This window comes from Boleophthalmus pectinirostris, unplaced genomic scaffold (genome assembly GCF_026225935.1).
Source record: "Boleophthalmus pectinirostris isolate CB_2022bp ecotype Guang Dong unplaced genomic scaffold, ASM2622593v1 HiC_scaffold_17, whole genome shotgun sequence".
Taxonomy (NCBI): Eukaryota; Metazoa; Chordata; class Actinopteri; order Gobiiformes; family Gobiidae; genus Boleophthalmus; species Boleophthalmus pectinirostris.
In genome coordinates, this window is record NW_026571115.1 from 397,165 (window position 1) to 419,004 (window position 21,840).

Sequence of the window (21,840 nt, forward strand, 5' to 3'; positions counted from 1 at the left end):
TGTGTGTGAATAGGTGACTGGTTCCTTAATGTAAAGCGCTTTGAGTAGGAAAACACCATTTCATTTTGGCCCATCAAGGCAAAAAATTTAGTCTTTCTTGATTTGGAGCTTTTCTGTGTGAACTGTGTTTTCGTCAGGTGTTCCAGCAGTAGAATAAGGACTATTTTCTTCTGTTTTGTCCATTTCAGGGAGCGTCAGAACAACGCCAAGAGCCTCCGCCAGAAAGAGAAGAAGCTCAAAGACCTCAGTGTTCAAATGGAGGACGAGAGGAAGCAGGCGCAGCAGTACAAGGACCAGGTACACAACTGGGCACCATGATGCTTTTTGGTTTTTGCATTTTTTTTCAGTGATGCATCAGCAGTAGACAAGTTAATTGGGTCACTTGTTACAAAATATTTACATAGCGAGCGCCAGTGATTCTTGTGAGATGGTTCAGTTAAGCTTTTAATCCTCTTTAACATGACTAAATATACTTTGTGCTGGATTACTTATAATGTACTAGGGCTGGGGTCTCCAACCTTTTTCCTCCAGTGAGCTAAAAAGAAAATGGGTTGGGATGGTTGGTCTAAATAAAATTGTGAAAAGAGCATGCAACATCATCTGAGGGACTTCTGACACTGCATTTTTCACTTTATAGTCATTTTCTGTCATTTGGCTAAAAAATTATAATTTATGCTCCTCTTTACTGTTGGTTAGAATCTGATTAGTCAAAAAATTGTGATAGTCCTGTTTTAGTCCTAGTTTAGATCTGATGTAATCCTGGTTTAGTCTTAGTTTAGTCCTGGTTAGGTAGTAATTAGTTAGTTTAATTAGTTAATTCAGAAATCCCTTGGCGAGCTACTTGGAAGGGGGAGCTACAGGTTGGAGACCCCCTGTACTAGGGACTAGGGTAATTACTCTACTCCACCTCATGTTAATCTATATGTTCTTTGAAGGGCCCATATTATGCTGTTTCTGATCTATGTTAGACTGTTGTTTTTTCATCACAAACAGACCTGGAGTTGTGTTTTGTTTCACATGTTCAAAAGAAACAGAAAACGAACACCAAAATTCTTGTAGAGGTGCAAATGCAAGGAGCAGCAAGTCAAAAGTGAAAAAATGCATAGCACACTCAAATGGCCGATGTTCAAAAGCTTTTTTATTTTCAAAATAACATTTCGGCAAAAAAATACTTAATCAGAATTTTTCTTGCTCCAACAAGGGGTATATGAGCCCACTTTTGTCTTGTTTCACATGTTTAACACGCAAATCCTGCATATTTAGGCATTTAGGAGTTCTTCTCTCAAAGAGAAAACCTTGTCATGTCATGTGATAATAAAGGAAGTACTCCATGTTTTTTTAAACTCCATACACCTTCACTAGAATCATTTAGATGAATTCAGCCCTGGAAATGCCAATTTCAAAGGTAGATGTTGTCCCAAAAACTACCGCATCATGACATCATAAAGTGGAATAGAGCATTTTGAGCTTTGGGGATGTAGGCAGACTAATAATAAAGAATTACTGAAACGTGTTAATTAAACAAAACACAACTCCAGTTATGTTTTTGAGCATTCTAACGTGGCTTAAAGCTCACAAGAGTCAGTTTTGCGTAATATAGGACCTTTAAAAAGTTATGGCAAATCTTGAGTTTGAGAGAGGTGTAAAAGTGTCCCAAATGCACCACCGTATGTCCAGGCGGAGAAGGGAGCAGTGCGTCTGAAGCAGCTGAAGCTGCAGTTGGAGGAGGCGGAGGAGGAGGCTCAGCGTGCAGCCGCCGCTCGGAGGAAACTACAGAGGGAGCTTGAGGAAGCTAACGAAGCTAAAGAGGCTCTGAACGAAGAAGTGTCTTCTCTCAGGGGAAAACTCAGGTGAGGGTCATGGCTGCAAGATTTATCTGTAACAACATCACAATTCACACGTTCAAATCGCAAAAGTCAGTAGCATCTTGAGTGCAAAACTAATGACCAGATTGTAATTATAAACAAGGAGGAATTTGGTAAGGATCGACTTAATTAAACCTATAGAAATTACTTATTAAAGCTGCAAGATAAAGACAAAATTGAGTTGGTACTGCAGGTTAGACTACTCATTTCCGTAAAACAAAATTAACATTATTATATTTTAGATTTCTACCTATTTCACTTCCCAGTTTGACACGGGCAGCAGATGTGTCCATGATGTTTACATGGGTCAAAACTAAATTCCGTACTAGTTATTGTTGTACACAGTAGTTAAATTGTCACTGCATTTGAGAAAAGTTTCTGCGTTGATGACATATAGGCAGATGTATTCTTTTTTTTTTTTTTTTTTTTTTTTTTATCTTTTTGCTTTTCTTTCCAACATTTGTCCACACAGTACCACCTGACTCATGTAAAGCTGCAGAATTATCCCACCAAGCCAAGTAATAATTAGAAAAACCTGTCATGTATTCATTCTTCCTATGCAATTTGCTGCATTTGTAGACTTTTTACCATTCACTTCTGAAGTGAATGGTAAAAATCAGTCAATACTTTGAAATAACACACTCCAAACATTAAAACGTTTGATGTATTAACTAAAATTTAGCATGGGAAGGTTCATTTTAACTGTAAATGTCACTTCCTGTTTTGTGCTTTCACTTCTTCAGGCATTTCTGATTTCTGCAGGTTTCAGGGCTTTAACCTTAATCCCATTCTCCTTCTCCCTCCTCCCTCACCGCAAAAATGAAACAGAAATTAGTAAAATGACTTAACAATCTTGATGTCCACACATTTTCTTACATAAATATAAACATTTGTTTTATCTGCTAGAATAACAGTAGTAACAATATTCTTGCCAGCCATTCAAGCCTGGATCCACTTTGTCAGAATGGCATTATAAATATTTTGTCTGTACCTACCATAACAATAAAAAATAAAAGTATTGAAAGAAAAAAATCAAATGCCGCCACAATTTTGAACTCAGCTGGCTGGTCAGGTTAACAATAGTAAATTTAAAATCTCGCTCCTTTGGCAAGTCATTTTGTTTTGAAACCAGCGGAAGGTTAGCCAGGCTGGGGCCACCTAGTGCCTCTGCCCAATTTAATTTCTCTCCAGCAACTAAGTCAGGAATCGGAATACACTGGGAAGTGCAAGTTTGGGCACTAGCCAATCAGTGAAGAGCCACACCTTCTGTGTTGGCAATGATTCCTGAGATCGAGGATTTAAAGCCAGAACAAAGAGAATGTTTGGTGAATTTCATCAAGGGGAAAGACGTTATTGCCCTTCTTCCTATGGGATTTGGGAAAAGCTTAATATACCAGTTAGCCCCATTAGCGGCGCATTACAACGATTGATTAAATAAAAAAGTACCCGTCTACCATCAAGTGAACGAATTCTAATGCTGTGAAGTCAGACGGTTTTTACGAAATGAAACTGGCTGATGAATCAGGCTAGTGAAAGGTATAAACCAATAGGAAATATGTCGAAATAGTCAAAAAAAAAAAAAAGTCCAGTCAAAAAAGGTGCACTGTGTAACTATCAGGTATATCATTTCATCATGTCATCTCCTTTGACTAGAATGTCCCACAGTATGGCATTAGACTCATCTTTTTCCAAGGAGTCAAACTCAAAATGCCTCTATGCCAAGTTACAGGTCAGGTCTGTGGAGAGGCGAGCTCCTGCTATTTTTGAGCAGTAAAACACTTGTAACATAGATGAGTTTAATGCCATACTGTGAAACCTTTCAGGCAAAGCAGTAATATCTCCATGGAAGTTTGTGGCAGACTCCTTACCAGAAATGTTACACAGTGCGCCTTTAAATAATTTTCTTAGTCAATCATCCAAACTGCTAAAATCCATTCTGAATTTAAGTCATTTTAAAACAATTTTGATTTACATTTTTGCGACACTATCTTTCCTCTTCTCTCTCCTTCCTGTAAACCTTCGTAGGCGAGGCGGCGGCGGCACCGACTCCGGCTTCGTGCCCGCACCCTCCCCTCGCGTTTCCATGGTGACGGCAGGTGTGAGCGGAGGCTACAGACCGATGGGTGGGGTCAGCTTCAGGCCCCGCCCAAAGCAGAACTCAGTGGATTCAGAGGAAGAGGTGCGAGACATGGCTCCAAGACACCGACACGAAGAAGAAGAAGACTACTACGATGAAGACGAGATGGAGCAGTGAGCGTGGGATTCAAGATGGCCGCTGTTTATTTACACTTTTGAATGTCCTTTATGTTGTACTTGTATTTTATTCCCAAGAAAAAAACACACATATTTTCTTAAATGTGCACTGTTTTTGCTTTGTCTGGAATGTTTCACAGTATGATATTAAACCTTTCTATCTTCATGTAAACCAAACCAGACCAAGTTACTGATCTGTGGAGAGGCAATCCCGCTCACAGTCAGAATACCAGCTTTTCTAGGTATTTTTGAGCACCTGTAACTGAGTAAATGTAAGGTAGAGCTGTTTAATGTCATATTGTGGAACATTTTAAGCAGAGCCATAAAAATAAAAAGGTGACCGACTCCCTACCGAAAAGTTACATAGTGCACCTAAAGGAGACAGGCATACTAAGCTAAATTGACTGATACTTTGCATCTGATCATTAAAATTACTTGGGGGCGTGATTATAACTGTAGGCACTGCTCTGTCTGAATCTTTTTCACTTCAGTCTGATTTTAATTTTAATACAATCTGAACTATAACAGGTAATCTGATTTGTGCTGATTTGCAGACAATCTTGACACTTTTTTATGCTGGGTTTGCTGCGTGCATTGTGTCACCGTGGTAACTCCTCAACATTCCTCAACCCTCGTATACTGTGGTCCGAAGCAAGAAAAATGATAAAAAATTGCTGAAGGCTTTTTGTCGAAAGGTTACTTACAAATTAAAAAAAGCTTCTGGACATCGGCAGGGACAGACTGGGACCAAAAAACAGCTGTGGACTTTTGGGATTTGTATTAGCTCTCTGCTGTTAGTTCGGTCGACAGCCATTTGACCAGATGGCCGTTCTAGACTTTTCCAAAACGCACAGATTGCCAGTCCGACCTTGGACATCGGCCATCTGAGTGAGCTATGCATTTTTTCGCTTTTAACTTGCTGCTCCTTGCATTTGCACCTCTTCAAGAACTTTGGTGTGCGGTTTTGTTTCATTTAACTCTTCAACATTCCACCATAGACACACATCCCCCAGCATGATGTCACTGCGAAGTATCAATTGTGGGTGGGGTTTTCTTTGTGTTTTTTTTACCATGTGGCAATGTTTTATCATCAAAAAGTGACTGCGCTATGTAATTCTAATGTTTTACCAGCAGAGGGCGCAAGGACTTATCAAGCAGTAATCACAACTCTTGACTTCTCCTTTACAATCCGTATCATTTAGAAAACATGAAATTTCAGGTATTTATAATTAAAATATGCAGAATATAACAAATATAGCAGAATATGTCTCCTTTAAAGGTGCATTGCACAACTTGGAGGGTCCACCACCCGCTTGCCTCCATGGAAATGTTATTGCTTTGTCTAGAATGTTCCACAGATTAAACCTATCTATCGCAAGGGAGACAAGCAGGTTACAACACTATGCTACATTACAGTTCAGATCTGTGGAGAGTCGCTCTTAGTTCACAGAAGGGATTACTGTATTTTTGAGCAATAAACACCAGTCATGAATAAATACAAAATGGATAAGTTTAAAGTCATACTATGGAAAATTTCAGGCAAAGCAATAACATCTCCATGGAAAGAAACAGGAAGTGGACCCCCCACCAGAAAAATTACACAGTGCGCCTTTAAGTCACAGGTTTTATTTCCAATAGACAGGCCCAACGTGCATTTTATAATAAAACATAAATTATATAACTTTAAACTTTCAAACGGGCTTTTTTAAGTGAAATTATAATTTATTTGAACAGAAAGCACTTAAAATATTTGTATTTCACATAAATTATTCTTGTGTTGTCAAATGTATTTTATTTTTTATTTTATTTGGGTTTTAAAACTTTGCTTGTTGTGGAAATAAAATGGAAATCTCAATCTTTTTTGGTTTTATTGAAGAAATGCAAACACATGATTTTCAGCCACTTACTTTATTTAAAAATTAATTATGGCACATTTGGTAATTTGAAAGGCCTCATTCAGTTAGCAAAACAATTCTAAATGTCATATCCACATAAGAAAATATCCGCGGAAATTCTGTGTAAAACCTGCAAACCCTGTAGTAAACATGTTCTGAAAAACACAATGTAAGTTCTTACTGTTAACAGATTTTTTTTATTTTAATGATGAACTAACATTTCTACAGAGTGTGTTCATGGAGATCATTTTGCATTTCCATGAATGTCCCACAGTGTGGCATTAAATGATTAACTTCTCCATCTTGCACGTTATTGTTGAAGTTACATGCTTTTTTTAGTGTTATCTGCTGGTCTCCATGGAGAAAAATGTGTTTAATGCTATACTGTGGACCATTCCTGTCAAAGTAATAATATCTCCATGGAGACAATCAGATCCTCCACTGTAGAAAAGTTACATAGTGCACCTTTAAAACAAATCACAAATCCAAACACATCACAATACTGGTCAGAAAACAGCAACTTCTTCAGCCCCAAAACAAACCATGTTTCTCACTTGTGTTGCTACTTTGCAGCTGATGTCATCAATGTTCACTGGGGGTGTGACTAACTGTAGGCACTGCTCTGTCTCAAGCTCTGTTACTTGAATTAATCTGCGTTTATATATGTCTACTCCGCTAATGACACTGGATCAGTCCCGGTCTAGTCCTGGTCTAATACCGGTCTGGTCCTGGTCTAATCACGGTCTAGTCCTGGTCTAATCACGGTCTAGTCCCGGTCTAGTCCTTGTTTAGTCTCGGTCTAGTCCTTGTTTAGTCTCGGTCTAGTCCTGGTTTGGTCCTGGTCCGGTCCTGGTGTAGTCCTCGCGATCGGCTCGGTGATTGTGGCGTATATATTTATTCTCCGTTCATGTTTGTGGTTCTCGTTCTGGTTCTCGGGTCTTTCTTCCTGATAATAACGTCGCTGCGTCTCTGGATACTCGTCCCTGATTGATTGACGCGGCGCGTCTGACGCGAAAAGTTCAGCATTTTCAACTTCTTGACGCTGACGCCTTGGACGCGCGTCTTGGCCGCTGACGCCAAAACGCTGAAGAGCGCGCGCGCGCGCTGACGCCGAAAACGCGCCGCAAAAACGCAGGAGGACGCTCTAGTCGCGCATCCACATAGACTTTACATAGAAAGTGGACGCTTTGACGCTTTGGTCTGAACGGGCCTTTAGAATAAAGTGCAATTGCACTTCCACTACATTAGGGGGCAGTGGCGCTCTCATTGGCAGAGTGTGCACAGGGAGCATTCGCTAGGTGGTGTAGGAGTTTTGTTTGCACTGAGCATGCGCGCTTTGCACACAGCACAGAGTTTGAGTATGAAGTGTAGACACGAAGTGTAGCAGACCCTCAAGTGACACCATGAAAAAATATTTAACAGGGATGAGAAGACAGGTGGAGAGAGACGGAGATAAAGAGACAAACGAAAATCTCCCGAAAGCTAAGACGAGGAAATATGACGAAGCGTATGTAGCGCTTGGCTTCACTGTGACTACGGTGGGAGACGAGGAAAGACCGGTGTGCTTACTGCGTCTAAGCCGCTTGAGTTTTTTCAGCGAAAACGTGCCGAATATTGCCGACAATCATCCCGCTTTGTGACTGCTACTTCAGTAAACCAGCGAGCGTTGTTGGCGTCATATAAGGTGGCAGTGTTACGCACAGGTGTACTTATAACAATTTTATAGACAAATGATACTATCTATAGTCACGCGGGGGGGCGCGAGATGTTTTATTCGTCCTAGGGGGGGCATGACAGAAAATAATTGAGAAGCACTGGCCTAGCCTGATTCACCAGCCGGTTTCACTTTGTAGAAACCGTCTGACCTCACAGTGTTAGAATTCGTTTCTATCATTTAACCATTCGCTGCTATTTGGTAGTCACGTATGTAATGCACCGCTAACGGAGCTAACTGGTATGTTAAGCTTTTCCCAAATCCCGTAGGAAGAAGGACAATAACGTCTTTCCCTTTGATGAAATTCACCAAACATTCTCTTTATTTCGGCTTCAAATGCTCCATCTCGGGAATCATTCCTAACACTGAATATATGGCTCTTCCATGATTGGGTGGTACTCGAACTTGCAATTCTGGGGTTTTTGCGAACCGTCTATAGTATTTTGATTCCTGACCTAGTCGCTGGAGAGAAACGAAATTGAGCGGAGGCACTAGGTGGCACCAGCCTGTCTATGTGTCACCATGGTAACTGATGAAAATTCCCCCACAGAGATACATGTAGAACACCCCCAGTGTGATGTCACTGCAAAGTATCAATTGACAAAAAGCTCCTAAATACATTTTAAACACCCAAATACAATAAAATAAATGTGCATCATGTCCAAAATTGAGTCTCGTTTTGGTAACATTCATTCATAAAAAAACAAAAACAAACAAACTAAAAAATTCTAGTAATTCTAAAATCCCTTCATTTTGCATTGTTAACAATGCAGAACAAGTCAATTCATTTCCAGTGTCACTGAGGATAAGGCATTTTGGTTTAAATTAAAACCATAATCAGGACGGTTAGACTGCAAAAACGATATAAGAGTTCAAATTATATGAATCTGAATATTTTGCGTATAGTTTTGACCAGTTTAAGTGTATTTGATGTATTTACTGCCATCCGCTTGTCTTCATCAAAATATTCCACAGTATGGCATCTCCATAAAAACAAACAGGTAACACCACCAGACCAAGTTACAGGTCAGATCTGTGGAGAGGGAGCCGACTCATAGTACAAAAGCATGTTTTTCAAAGTATTTTTGAGCGATAAAACACATATAATTGAATCAATGTAGCGATAGATGACTTTAATGCCATACTGTGGAACATTCTGTGCAAAGCTATAACATCTTCATAATACAAATAAGTGACGGACTCTCCACCCATTGCACCTTTATCATTTCTAACTGGTTACAGGGTAACTCATGAACAAAATCAGCCAATGGGGAAAGTGTGTGTATGTCATTTTAAGACCAATTTTCCAACTCCACTGGCAGATGATTTTATTTGAAGTAAAAACCATAAAAGGTGCACTGTAACTTTTCTAGTGTAGGGTGTAGAGATGTAACAATGTTCAAATTTCTCGATACAACATTTTTACTGTATACATCTCATGGTGCGATATTTATTGTGATATTTTGTGGAAGCTACCAGAATTGTGAATATGCCACTTTCCTTTTAAAATGCCTTGATAAGCCTTTTGTTCTGTTATAAACCAAAGAATTAAGATTTAAACATGCCTAATAACTACTACTTTTCATGTCATCTGCTCTGAAACGGAGCAAAGGATCATGGTTTATGCAGTTTTTTTAGCTACTGCTGCACCAAAGTAATTAATTTAAGCAAAGAGACTTGCAATTCGATATCTTGTGATGGTCCATGATATTATTGAGACTTTTGACAAAATGATATCACAATATTTCGGTTATTGTTACATCCCTTGTAGGGTCAGTCATCTGGTTTTCTCCATGGAGATGTTATTGCATTGCCTGGAACGTTCCATAGTATGGCATTAAACTTGCTGAACTCCTTGAAAACAAGCAGGTGGCACCACATGGCCAAACTACAGGTCAGATCCATGGAGAGTCGAGTCCACTCACTCATTAAGTGTTTTCTTTGTATTAAAGCACCTATAACTGAATAAATGCACGATAGATGAGTTTAATGCCATACTGGGGAACATTCAAAGCTAGGCAATAGTATCTTCATGGAGACAAGCAGAAGGTGGATCTGTTATAACAGAAAAGTTACATAGTGCACCTTTATTAAATCCAATAACCTCAGTCCATCAAAAAGATACATGTAAACTAGTCAACACTATTCAAATAAAAATATTCTGATTTCAAGACGTTTTGACAAATTCCTTCTTTGCGGTGTTGGTGAAGCTAAGTGCAAGTGCGAGTCCAGTTATTTAACACAGTCCATTGGCAGCGTCCAGAAGCAGCAAAAGTACCATTCTGTTTAAAGGGACAGTTTTCAGAGCAAAACCTTCGAACCAGGGCCAAAGTCCAGCCTCTTCACCAAACTGGAAAAAAGATAGAGAAAATTTGGGATGATTAAAATATGATTCAAATTTAAAGGTCCTGTTATTACACATTGACCCTTGTGAGCATTAAGCCATGTTATAATGTTGTTTTCCTATCACAAACAGACCTGGAGTTGTGTTTTGTTTCATTCATACATGAGTAACCCTGGTTTATTCAGGCCACGTGTGAATGAAACAAAACAACTCCAGGTCTGTTTGTGTTAGGAAAACAACATTATAAAACAGATCTGAAAATAGAGCAACATGAGCCCTTTCAATAGTGTGGATTTTTACTTCTTTTTTTTTTATAAATAATTATTATTAATAAAAAAAAAAAATTGTCATCATTTACCAGTTTGCACAAAATACTCACAGTACCTCTCCATGGGTTTTAGATCAATTAAATATTAAAACTGTCATAGCAATTAACAATAAAATAAAATCATAAAAGAGAAAGATAAGGAATATGCTTCATACTCCATTTTTAATACTACAGTAATGATAATTTTAAAAAAAAAAGTTTTACAATAGATTTTATAGCAACTTTTAAAGGTGGATTGTGTAAGTTTTCTGGTGGAGGGTTCATCAAATGCTTGTCTCCATGGAGATCTTATTGCTTTGTCTTGAATGTTCCACAGTATGACATTAAACCTTTCTATCTTCATGGAGACCAAACCAGACCAATTTACAGGTCAGATCTGTGGTATTTATGAGCTCTAAACCACCTGTAATTGAATAAATTTAAGGCTGAGCTGTTTAATGTCACACTGTGGAACATTCCAGGCAGAGCATTGAAATATCAATAGAAACAAAACAGTGATGGACCCACAACCAAAAAGTTACACAGTGCATCTTTAATAATGTAGCAATAATATTATCATCTTTTATTAGTTCTGATAAACGTCAAGATGATTCTAAAACTATTGAAACTACATGACAAATTAGACCTTTCCTGAGTAGTTTTAGTATCAAGTAATGTCTGAATACTGATACTTTTACATTTCAAACTCACCTCTTGTTGTAATGGCCGCTGTTAGGCGTCTCTGAATTCTGTCTGTCTCTGGGTGAAGTCACGTGCGCACCCCTGTGGCTCTGCTCATGCACATACTCTCGGCAGGAGGCCAGACGGGACTCCAGGTTCTATACAGAACACAAGGGAAAAACAACATAAGATAATTAAAATGGCAGCTAAATAATCTGCTTTCTTTCTGTTCTCATCTTTCTGGTCTCTCATGTTGCTCACATCCTGATTTTGTGGTTTACATGTCATTTAAATAATCTTAATATAAGGAGCATTGTCTAACTTTTTCCTTGGGGGGTCCATCATCTGCTTGTTTCTGTGGATGTGTCATTGCTCTGCTTGGAATGTTGAACAGCAGGGGTGCTCAATACGTCGATCACTATCTACCAGTCGATCGCCAAGGTTGTGTGGGTAGATCGCCGTGTCTCATCTCGGACTCGCGTTTGGACTCGGTCTTGTCTCTCACTCAAGGTCTGACACTCAACAAGTGCGATCATATTTCATTACAGCCGCTGCTGTTGGCAATAAACTTGTAGCGGGGTGCAGGAGTGTGTGGGGCGTCTCAGTGCAGCCTGTGCGCTCATTTGAAACCCGCGGAGACTCTACGGCACATCACAAACACACACGCTCCCTATGCACGGCTCCTCTGCAACAGCGTGTGCCCTCGTGTACCAGCGTGCATCACAGGGCAGGTTCAACTTCCTAAACATCCTACCTGTCCATCTGCCTCACGTCAGCACGCCGCCCCTCGCCTTTTCACGCTCTCGCTCCTTCCTGCGTACAGCGAACACAAGCCCCTCCCACAGTGCGCGCTGATTAGAAGAGCAAGACCAAACGTGAAGCAAAAACGAGTCTAAATTTGTGTTCCAGTGTTGGCACAAAGCAGGTCTACAGCATAGAGCAGATCTACAGAACAGACCTACTGCCACATTTGGCTGAAGTTTGTCTAACAAAAGTGCACAAATGCATCTGTGTTTGTCACGGTGTGTGTTTGGTTTAGTAAATGTGCAGAGGCTGGTAAATATCACTGCAAAACCAGAAAAGAATGCAACTCCAGTTTGGAACTTTAAAAAACAGGTTTAAAAATCTTACCTACTTCCTTCACTTTTTTCACAGTTTTGTGTAAAGTGCCAGAGGAAGTTCTCTTAAAGAAGGGGTTCTCAAACTGTGGGTGAGGGACCAAAAAAGGGGCACAGTGTGTTTCAGTGTAGTTTGCTTGGCTTTGTATTAGGTAGATCTTTATGACTAGGTCATTTTTTAAGTAGCTCGCATGCTGAAAAAGTGTGAGCACCCCTGTTCTACAGTATGACATTAAACAGCTCTACCTTATGTATATTCAATTACAGGTGGTTTTATAGCTCAAAAATACTTAGAAAAATATTCTAACAGTGAGCGGGGTTGCCTCTCTACAGATCTGACCTGTAACTTGATATGGTTTGGTCTCCATGAAGATTGAAAGGACAAAGCAATAACATCTCACTAGAAAAAAAACGGACGGACCCTCCACCAGGAAAGTTACACAATGCACCTTTAAAGGTTCAGGTGCATGTAAACAAAGCCAATAGCCAGAGCCATAAGGAGATCAGACTCACCCCGACTTTCCTGAGCAGTTCTCCCACAATGTTGAGAGCAGAGATTCTCGCTGACGTCGTGAACGGAGTCCCGCTCCCACCCACCGCCTCTGCTGTAGGAAATATGGTAAAATATGTTTAATTAAATTTTTCAGCTGTGTAACAGGTTGGTGTCCTCAGAATACTGATCCCTACTGGTGGCAGGTGTTGTTGCAGAAGCATCAGCAGCTTTAGCTTTGGTTGGTGTCGTCTCTGTAGGTAGAAGTTGTGTCGTCTCCTCTGTTCTTGTCTCTTCCCTCGTCTCCTCCCTCCTCGTCTCCTCTGTCCTTCGGTGAGGGGGGGTGAGGGGGGGAGTGGCCACAGCGCTCAAAGATGGTTTCCGGTCTTGTTTCTGTTGAACTGCCAGTTCCTGTCTCAGGTCTGAAAGAAGAGAAAGTTCTATTTATCAAGTAAAGTTCTATTTCATCCCTCCTGGCCGCCCAAGGGCAGTGATGAGATGTCTGGGATTCATAGAACCGTAGTTAAATTTGTATAATTTATATAACAAAAGATGTTTTAATTTGTTTCTTATGAAAGTAAATGTGCTACACCTCACTGTAGGAATAGTGAATATATGGGAAACCAAAGAAGACATGGAGTTAGTTGGTGTGAGAGGATTCGCGTGTTGTTCAGTTGCTGAAATTTGTCCTCTGCATTTGACCTATCCTTCAGTACAGCTGGGGGGCAAACAGTCAGGAGCAGTGGAACCCATCTCCAGATCTTGAGTTAGTCTTGATCAGGACCTTAGTTGGAGGATTTGACCTGTGGTGCATGTTTTAGCCTGATAGGGAAACCAGAGAGCCCAGAAGAAACTCACCCAGACACAAAGAGAACATTCAAACTCTGCACTGGGAGAACCTTCTTGCTTTAAGGTCAAAGTGCTATCAAACTGTTTATCTAAGTACAGTATTTCGAATCCTTTATAATCTGTACATACCTCTGGCTTCGTCTTTGAGCCTCTGCACAGACTCCAGCAGGTTTTCCTTCTCGTCCAGTTCACTCTCCAAAAATGCGTTCCTCTCGATGACGTGGTTCATCCGCTGCTCGAAATCCTCCAGAGACATGATGGTGGCTCTGAAAGGACAAAACCACCAAAAATTATATGGGAGAGCTCTTAAATGCACTGGGTGATTTGTAGTTTAATGGGCCTATCTTCTGCTAAATTGTTATGTTGTACCTAACCTAACGAATTCCTAGTAGCCACATTATTGCCCTCATTAATTTTTTTGTGCTTTTTACAACTTTAAGAGGTCAGAGCAGAGTTTTGCTACAACTACAATGCTAACAGCACACCAGCATTAGTTCCTTGATAATTCAATTTCACATGCTGTACCTCTTGGCTCTCTCCAGATCATCGTTGGCCTGCTCCAGTTCTCTGATGTATCTCTGGAGCTGGTCCTTCACAGCTGAGGTCTGAGACAGCTCCGACTCCAGCTCCGAGATCTGCCTGAAGGCCTCCGAGTGCTGCACCTCGTACTTCTCCTGAAACATACATAGAGGAGAGAATGAAGACTACTGGATAACTTAAAGGTGCATTCTATAGAGGTTGTGGACTGACTTTGTGCTTAACTGTCAAAAATGGTGGGCTAATTTTTGTACATAGAACTACTGTTTTCATCCACAATAATACTTTCTTCAACACAAGGATTCAAAAACCAGAAACATGTTAATTAAGGAGAGAAGGGTTCAGTTCAGTGGTTTAACAGGAGGACTGGTCAAGTAGGGTCCGCAGATCTATGTCAAGGTAGTTTATTTAAAAACTTTTTAATAAAAAGTGCACAATATACTTGTCAAAAACGAATTACTTTCATTTTTTTATTGTATAGATAATTTTAAAACACTATCTTTACAGCTATATTGTGGAACTTTTCTGGCAGAGGGTCCATCAAATGTTTTTCTCCACTAAGATGTTACTGCTTTGTCTGGAATGTTTCACAGTATGGTATTAACCCTTTCTATCATCATGGAGACCAACCCAGACCAAATTACAGGTCAGATCTTTGGAAAGACAGTACAAGTAAAAACCACCATCATGATTCAGTTTGTATTATTTTGCACGGGGCTACTGATCTCTTTAAAACCTCCCAGAGAATTAGTACAGAGTGACTTGTTGGTGCCTTCAATAGTTTTTCATAATATTATAAATTATTGTCTGTAACTAAAAGTAGAATTTGAGATGCTCTTGATAAGTGTCGGGGAAAAAAATATAATGGAACTTATCTTAGCATATGTAGCGCATGGTTTAACAACTATTTCAATAAAAAAGCCCTAAAGAGAGCTTATTACATTATGTAAAATAGTGGTGAGAGCTACAGCATCAGCTCTTTGTGTTTTGTTTTGTTAGGAGCCCATTGGCAAAGACACCATGGTCAGCTGCCTCTAAATGAACCCTCTGTCTAAGCCTGGATCAGTGATGGAATAAGAATTAAAGGGGACATACTCTGGAAAATCTTTAATGAGCTTTTAGTTGTGTTATAACAGTGTGCCGTCATTGTTGTATTTAGATTGACTGAAGCCTGTTTGAGTAATGCTGTATTGGCAGTAAAATTGTTTGTTTTCATCTACCCCCTATCCCCACCCACTGCTCTGTACTTCAGCTACAACTTCAGGTGACATGTAAGCTTAAAGGTGCACCGTACAACATTTCTGGTAGAGTGTCTGCCACAAAGTTGTTTCCATGGAGATAGTATTGCTGAAACGTTTCTCACAGTATAGCATTCATCCATGTTGCATTTATGCAATTACAGGTGTTTTACTGGTGTTTTCCTACTTTAAATGAGCTCACCTTTCCACAGATCTGTAACTTGGTCTGGAGCAATTGTGGGCTTGTCTCCATGCAAATAGAGAAGTTTAATGCCATACTGTGAGACATTCGTCACTAAACAATAACATTTCCATGAAGACAAGCATGTGGCGGAACCTCAGCCAGAAAGTTACACAGTGCACCCTTAAAAAACGTCATTTAAAAACACATACATGAAATTCCACTACTCTTTAGGAAGAATTACAACAATGAAGACTGCATTTTTTTAGCTAAAAGTCTGTGGTCTCAGTTTTATCATCAAGCCATTTTAGACCAGTTTTGCATGTATGAGGAGTAAAATGTAAAAACACGAGTTCATTATGAAGTTTTCAAAAAAGCAAATGTCTGTCTTGTAAATTGGAAAGATAGTGATGAAAAGTTGCTTCCGCTATCACTGAATTTAATTTTCAGGTCCAGTATCACACTATTTTGACTTTTGTGAGCTTTAAGCCATGATGTTACCTCCTCAAAAACATACCTGGAGTTGTGTTTTGTTTCATGAGTAATCCTTTATTATTAGTCTGTCTACATCTCCAAAGCTCAAAACGCTCTGTTCCATCTTGTGATGTCATGAAGTAGTAGTTCAAGTTAGCTATTAACTTTTACCTTTAGTTCAATAGAGATGGTCAATTCGAGGGAGCACTTGCTGTATTGCTATGCCATCACAAGTTGGAACAAAGTGTTTTCAGTTTGAAGAGAAGAACTCAGCCTAAATATGCAGGGTTTGTGTGTTAAACGTGTGAATGGAAACAAAACACAACTCCAAGTATGCTTGTGATGAGGAAATGATAACATACTCTCACAACCCAAATTCTAAAAGACACCCAGAAAACAGAGCTTGGACATTTTCTGCTTTGAGAGACATTTCACTGTGTTTTTCACTCGTACAGACCTGCTTATACCTGCACTACGACGGCTTATCTGATAATCTTTTACATAGTTTTAACTGGAACACTCAAGAATTTACTCAGTCATGAAGTAGACATATGGGTATTTGAGGACAGGCTCTGCTGGAAATTACAATAAGGTTAAGAATTAAAGGTGCACTGTGCAATTTATTGGTTGGGGTTGCCTCGCCTGCTTGGTTCTATGGATGTTATTGTTCTGCCTGGAATGTTCCACAGTATGACATTAAACAGCTCTACCTTACATTTATTCCATTCCAGGTGGTTTTATAGCTTAGAAATACCTAGAAAAATGGAATTCTGACTGTGAGAAGCATCGCCTCTCCACAGATCTGCCCTGTAACTTGATCTGGTTTGGCCTCCATGAAGACAGACATGTTTAATACCATAACTGTGAAACATTCCAGACAAATCACCAACATGTCCATGAAAAAGAGCATTTAACGGACCCTAATGCATCTTTAAGGTTATGTTTAAAGCTGAGGTACCCAACTTTATTCTAGTAAATGTTGTTTTTCCCCTATAGAGTATATAGTAAAAGCAGAACCTAACAAAACAGATGTCTGTGCTCTGTCTGCATCTAATAATAAAGTATTTTTTCTTCTGTAAATATGAAATAAGCTCTGTAAGCTCTAGAATTAACTGTGCTTTGTCTGTCTCAGTTTCACTTCACTCAAAAGCTGTTCTAAAGCTGTAAACGCACCTGAATAAATAAAACAGATGAAAATCGAGATCAAGAGATATGAGAGAAAAAAAAGCATTCTTTTTTTTTACCATATCGTCCAGCTCTTGCTTATTTGTTTCATTTTTTGTAGTAAAATGTTCCTTAAAGGTCCCAATGTATTTGCATACGAGTTGTGTTTTGTTTCATTCACACATGTTTAACACACAAACCCTGCATATTTAGGCTGAGTACACTCTGTACCAATTTGTAATGTCCTGCAGTAACACTGTGTTTTTAAACTTCATACACCTTCATTAGAATCATTTGGAGGATCTCTACTTAACTAAAGGTAGAAGGTAGATGTTAACTTGAAAACTACCATCACCACTACCACTAATAAACCAGGAATGAAACAAAACACAACTCCAGGAATGTTTTTGAGCTCAAAAGTCTCACAAGAGTCAATTTGTGCAATATAAGACCTTTAACACAATTAAAACCATATTTAACATAATTTTATTCCTTTTTACACTGATTTAACCAACACAAAAAACATACTTGGATCCTATGAAAGAGCCAAAAGTTCCATCACAGCTTAATCACTTTGTAGATAAGTTTGCATTAGTAAAACGAAGTATTAGCTGTTACACCATAGCGCCCATGTGTACCTTGTAGTTGTCCAGTTCCATTCTGAGGCGCTGGTTTAGGGACAGCAGTTCTTTGTTGCGGGTCTCACACTGTTTGAGCTCAGTCTCCAACTCCGACTCGTAATCTCGACTCATCTGCTGAAACTCCGATAACTCCAACTGAGCCTCCTCCGCTCTGAGCAAAAACAAGAAAGGTAAAAAGGAACTATATGTATAACAAATAACAAACATGAAAACCCATGATCTGGTCCCTTTACAGTTGTATACAACGCAACTACCACTGCTGATAACTATACAGATGGCTACAGTACTGGAATTGGTAACAACTAAAAGAAAGACATAAACCATAAAGATATTATAAACATACATTTGTTGGTGTTTTGCAGCTTGTTCTTTCCAGTATTCCAGCTCATCCTGAAGAGACTCGAACTCCGGAGTCTCCTGGTCCTCCATCTGTGTGAAATACAAGGAGAGATCATGCACTGTAAAGACTCAAAAAGCAGCATTTTCTTAGCAATGTTATTCACAATTTAAAGGTGCACTATGTAACTTTTTTGGTGGAGAGTGTGATGCCATACTGTGAGACATTCTTCAATACTACAACAATAACATTTCCATAAAGATAAGCATGTGGCGGAACCTCAGCCAGAAATTTACACAGTGCACCCTTAAAAAAATGTCATTTAAAAACACATACATGAAATTCCACGGCTCTTTAAGAAGAATTACAACAATGAAGTGTAATGCCATACTATAGCATCTTCATGTAGAGTAGCAGGTGGCGGACTCTACACCCTTCAGGTATAATGCACTTTACAACTGTGGCCTAACTTTTTAGTTTTGTTTATAGTTTATTTATCCTTATCTCCCTTTTTCAATATTCTTATTTAGAGATTGAAAACAAAAATCTAGCAAAAAAAAAAAACTGAAGAGATATTTTACTATTTCAATACAATTTACTATTTAACCTGCATTATGGTTAAATTTGGCATGGTTTAGTAAAAAATTTAAATAAAAAAGATTTTTTTTAAAAATACACTTTAGCCTATCCAATGTGAATTATATTATGTATTTAGAATCCATTATGTCAGTGTTACATTATTGAATTAGTGGACTTATAACAAATTGCATGTTTTTATTCTCCGACTGTTCTTGAACTTTGCGTATAACACTCTAATTTCTCAATGTGGGACAAATAAAGGTTTATCTTATCTTATAGTAAGCAATTACAGCTAAAATAACCAACATACAATCTGCATTAAACTACAATATAAATTTCTTTACAGTTCACTATTTAATTTGACATGCATTAGTTAAATAAATAAATAAATACATAAATAAATAAATATTACATTATTCAATTAGTGGTCTTACAATGATGAACAAATAGCTTTTTTTTTTTTTTTATCAATGTACTGTCATCATACAATGTTATTATTATCACGTTTATCTTATCTCATTGCAAATAATTTGAATTGTGTAATTAGTGCTCTCCCCCGCCCAATCTGCATTAAACTACAATATAAATAAGTTTAATTATTGTGGGGAAAATGGGATTTGGCCAAAACTTCAGTTCCTAGAAAGCTAACGGAACTTAGAATTGATTTATTAATATTACAAGATCTATGGTACTTCGCGGATTTTCACAACTTTATAACAAGATAATCCACTTTCAATGTAAGACAGAGTTATGAATAAGACTTGTAAAAGTTCTGAAACAAGTCTTAGTCCAAATATGTGAGCTAATTGAAAGGGCTAGCGTTTAAATCCCAGCTGAACAAGAGTCAAAGCAAAGGACTCACCTCGACCTTATTTTATCACGCTTTTTAAGGTTTTACGATCTGAAACACCTCTCTGAAGAAAGTTAAAACATCCAACAAAACGTCAGGGAAAGATGTAATCCCAAAGAAGTCAGAAAAGTCTTAGAAATGTCTTAGAAAAGTTGGTAATAACGCAAAAGTAGCTAGTTCCTCCGACAGGGACAATACGAGCAGGCGTGCGTATTGTGAAGACTGTCCAGCCAATCGAAAGAGAGCATGCAACTCGTTCTCTATTTCTATTGGACGAGATACAATCAATCAAAATGTTAGGGCGGGGCTTAGGTTAATATCCAATCAGAAACATAAAAGATTTAATTAACTTTATAATTTAGTATATATATTTATTTTTTTTAAGTTCACGGGTTATTTCATATAATTATTTTAACATCTTTTTGTACGAATTTTACTTTCCGAATTATAGTGTATTTAAAGAGAGTGTATTTTCCACTAGACGGCGCCAGTTCTGTGGTTTTAAATTCTCCAAAAGTGATCTGGCAAATCATTTATAACTCTTGACTCAGTTTTTCCCACAAGTTTAGGTTTATTTAGAGACGCTGACTTCACCATTCATTGGGCCCAGGCAATCCTAGTTTGAATTACCATTTATTTTCAGTAAATATGTCACTTATTATTGGTTCTACTAGTCAAACAAGGACTCAACAAAAAGCATCATTCTTAAAGGTGTACTCTGTAACTTTTCTGGTGCAGATATATATATATATATATATATATATATATATATATATATATATATATATATATATATATATATATATATATATATATATATATATATATATATATATATATATATATATATATATAAAAATGTGTTTCTCACCTTCCACGGTGGTAGGTCTCTCTCTCTACCAGAGGCCTGGGAGCTTGAGAGTTCTGCGCAGTATCTTTGCTGTTCCCAGTACTGCACTTTTCTGGACTGAGATGTCCATTGTTTTTCCCGGTATCTGTTGTAGCCACTCTTCCAGTTTGGGGGTTACAGCCCCGAGTGCTCCGATCACCACAGGCACCACTGATGCCTTTACTTTCCAGGCTCTCTCCAGCTCTTCCTTGAGCCCCTGGTATTTCTCTAGCTTCTCGTGTTCCTTTTTCCTGATATTACCATCTCTTGGTATTGCGATGTCCACCACCACGGCTCTGCTCTGTTTCTTATCCACCACCACTATGTCTGGTTGGTTCGCCATCACCATTCTGTCAGTCTGTATCTGGAAGTCCCACAGGATCTTGGCTCGGTCATTCTCCACAACCTTTGGAGGTGTTTCCCACCTTGATCCTGGGGTTTCCAGCCCGTACTCTGCACAGATGTTTCTGTACACTATGCCCGCCACTTGGTTATGTCGCTCCATGTATGCTTTCCAGTGTTGTGCATGAACGAGTTCAAAAGAACGCGTTCATTGAACACGTTCATTTTTCAGTGAACTTTGAACTGAACGCAACACTTTTGTAAATCAAGAACTTGAACGTGAATTTGTTCAAATTATGTATGATGAACGACGTACGTCACTGTTGGGGTTCAGTTAAACGTCGGAATTTGTTTTCACCTGACGAGTGACGATCTGCTCGCACTTCACCTCGCGAAACCACAGCCGCGTGTCAACGCGAAGGCAACTCCACCGGCAGCTTTAGCGGAACGTACGGGCTCTTGTGTCTCTCAATGGGAAGTCAATCAAACTTGACTGGGCGCGTTTAGCTGCTTGTATTACCTTCTGTACAGGCTGACCACGGCAAACGCAAGGATTTCAAAAGTAAATTTCAAAGCACTAATTAACAGTCTATGTGGATCTGGGCTCTTTCACATGATACACAACTGCCCAGGGAGCACAATGTGCTGATGGTAAATGCGCAAATACAACAATAGATACATGCTCTCTGTGGATTTTGACGGGGATACGCACCTACGCTCGTGTAGAGCGTCAAAAAACAGAATGGATCCTATTTTCTGAAAAATACACGCACAGGACGTGCTGCTCCGCGCGCGTATTATTTTACTTGGTACATATGTCAGTGGGTTTTTCGTTTTTCTTCATACAAATTTGCTAAAATCACCGCGATATCAGCAGCGGTGAAACGCCGGAGGTGCGCCCGCGTAGACCGTGATCCTGAGCGAAATGACCGCAGAAGTCCGCGCTCCACAGAGCTGAACGCAGCTGATGCCCGATCGCACTCGGGGTTCTCTCAGGGGCGGTCCTAGATTCCAAGTTCTAGTCCAGGATTAGGATTAGTCCTGGTTTGGTCCTGGTTTAGTCTTGGTTTAGTCCTGGTTTAGTCCTGGTTC

At 39.1% G+C, this 21,840-nt stretch overlaps 2 protein-coding genes across 3 annotated transcripts in view; one reads left to right on the forward strand and one right to left on the reverse strand.

The window, feature by feature from the left end:
• The window catches only part of LOC110161129 (myosin-11-like), a 49,242-nt gene extending 43,329 nt beyond the window's left edge, over positions 1-5,913 (forward strand). Inside the window, exons 41-43 of one of the 2 annotated variants that reach the window (XM_055152629.1) lie at positions 189-297; positions 1,678-1,850; positions 3,891-5,913. In XM_055152629.1, coding sequence (XP_055008604.1) covers positions 189-297; positions 1,678-1,850; positions 3,891-4,119 — 511 coding nt within the window. In that variant the 3' untranslated portion in view covers positions 4,120-5,913. Of the gene's footprint in view, positions 1-188; positions 298-1,677; positions 1,851-2,608 lie in introns of both variants that reach the window. The other variant, XM_055152630.1, reaches the window with a different exon arrangement.
• Positions 5,914-7,155: 1,242 nt separating this feature from the next.
• On the reverse strand, positions 7,156-19,732 carry LOC110161108 (nuclear distribution protein nudE homolog 1-like). Its single transcript, XM_020925823.2, has 9 exons — positions 19,530-19,732; positions 18,095-18,180; positions 17,749-17,902; positions 14,042-14,190; positions 13,646-13,782; positions 12,865-13,089; positions 12,691-12,782; positions 11,090-11,217; positions 7,156-10,077 (listed from the first exon to the last, which is right to left on the reverse strand). Exons 2-9 carry the CDS (start codon positions 18,178-18,180, stop codon positions 10,029-10,031), a joined length of 1,020 nt encoding a protein of 339 aa, XP_020781482.1. The 5' UTR covers positions 19,530-19,732; the 3' UTR covers positions 7,156-10,028.
• Between the last annotated feature and the right edge of the window lie 2,108 nt (positions 19,733-21,840).

Excerpts from the sequence above, each read along its gene's own strand:
- LOC110161108 (XM_020925823.2), bottom strand. The coding sequence starts at position 18,180 with ATGGAGGACCAGGAGACTCCGGAGTTCGAGTCTCTTCAGGATGAGCTG. Across the intron at positions 14,191-17,748 it reads TGGAACTGGACAACTACAAG|GAGAAGTACGAGGTGCAGCA; the intron begins GTACACATGGGC and ends TGTATGTTTCAG. Across the intron at positions 13,090-13,645 it reads GCTCAAAGACGAAGCCAGAG|ACCTGAGACAGGAACTGGCA; the intron begins GTATGTACAGAT and ends CTCTTCTTTCAG.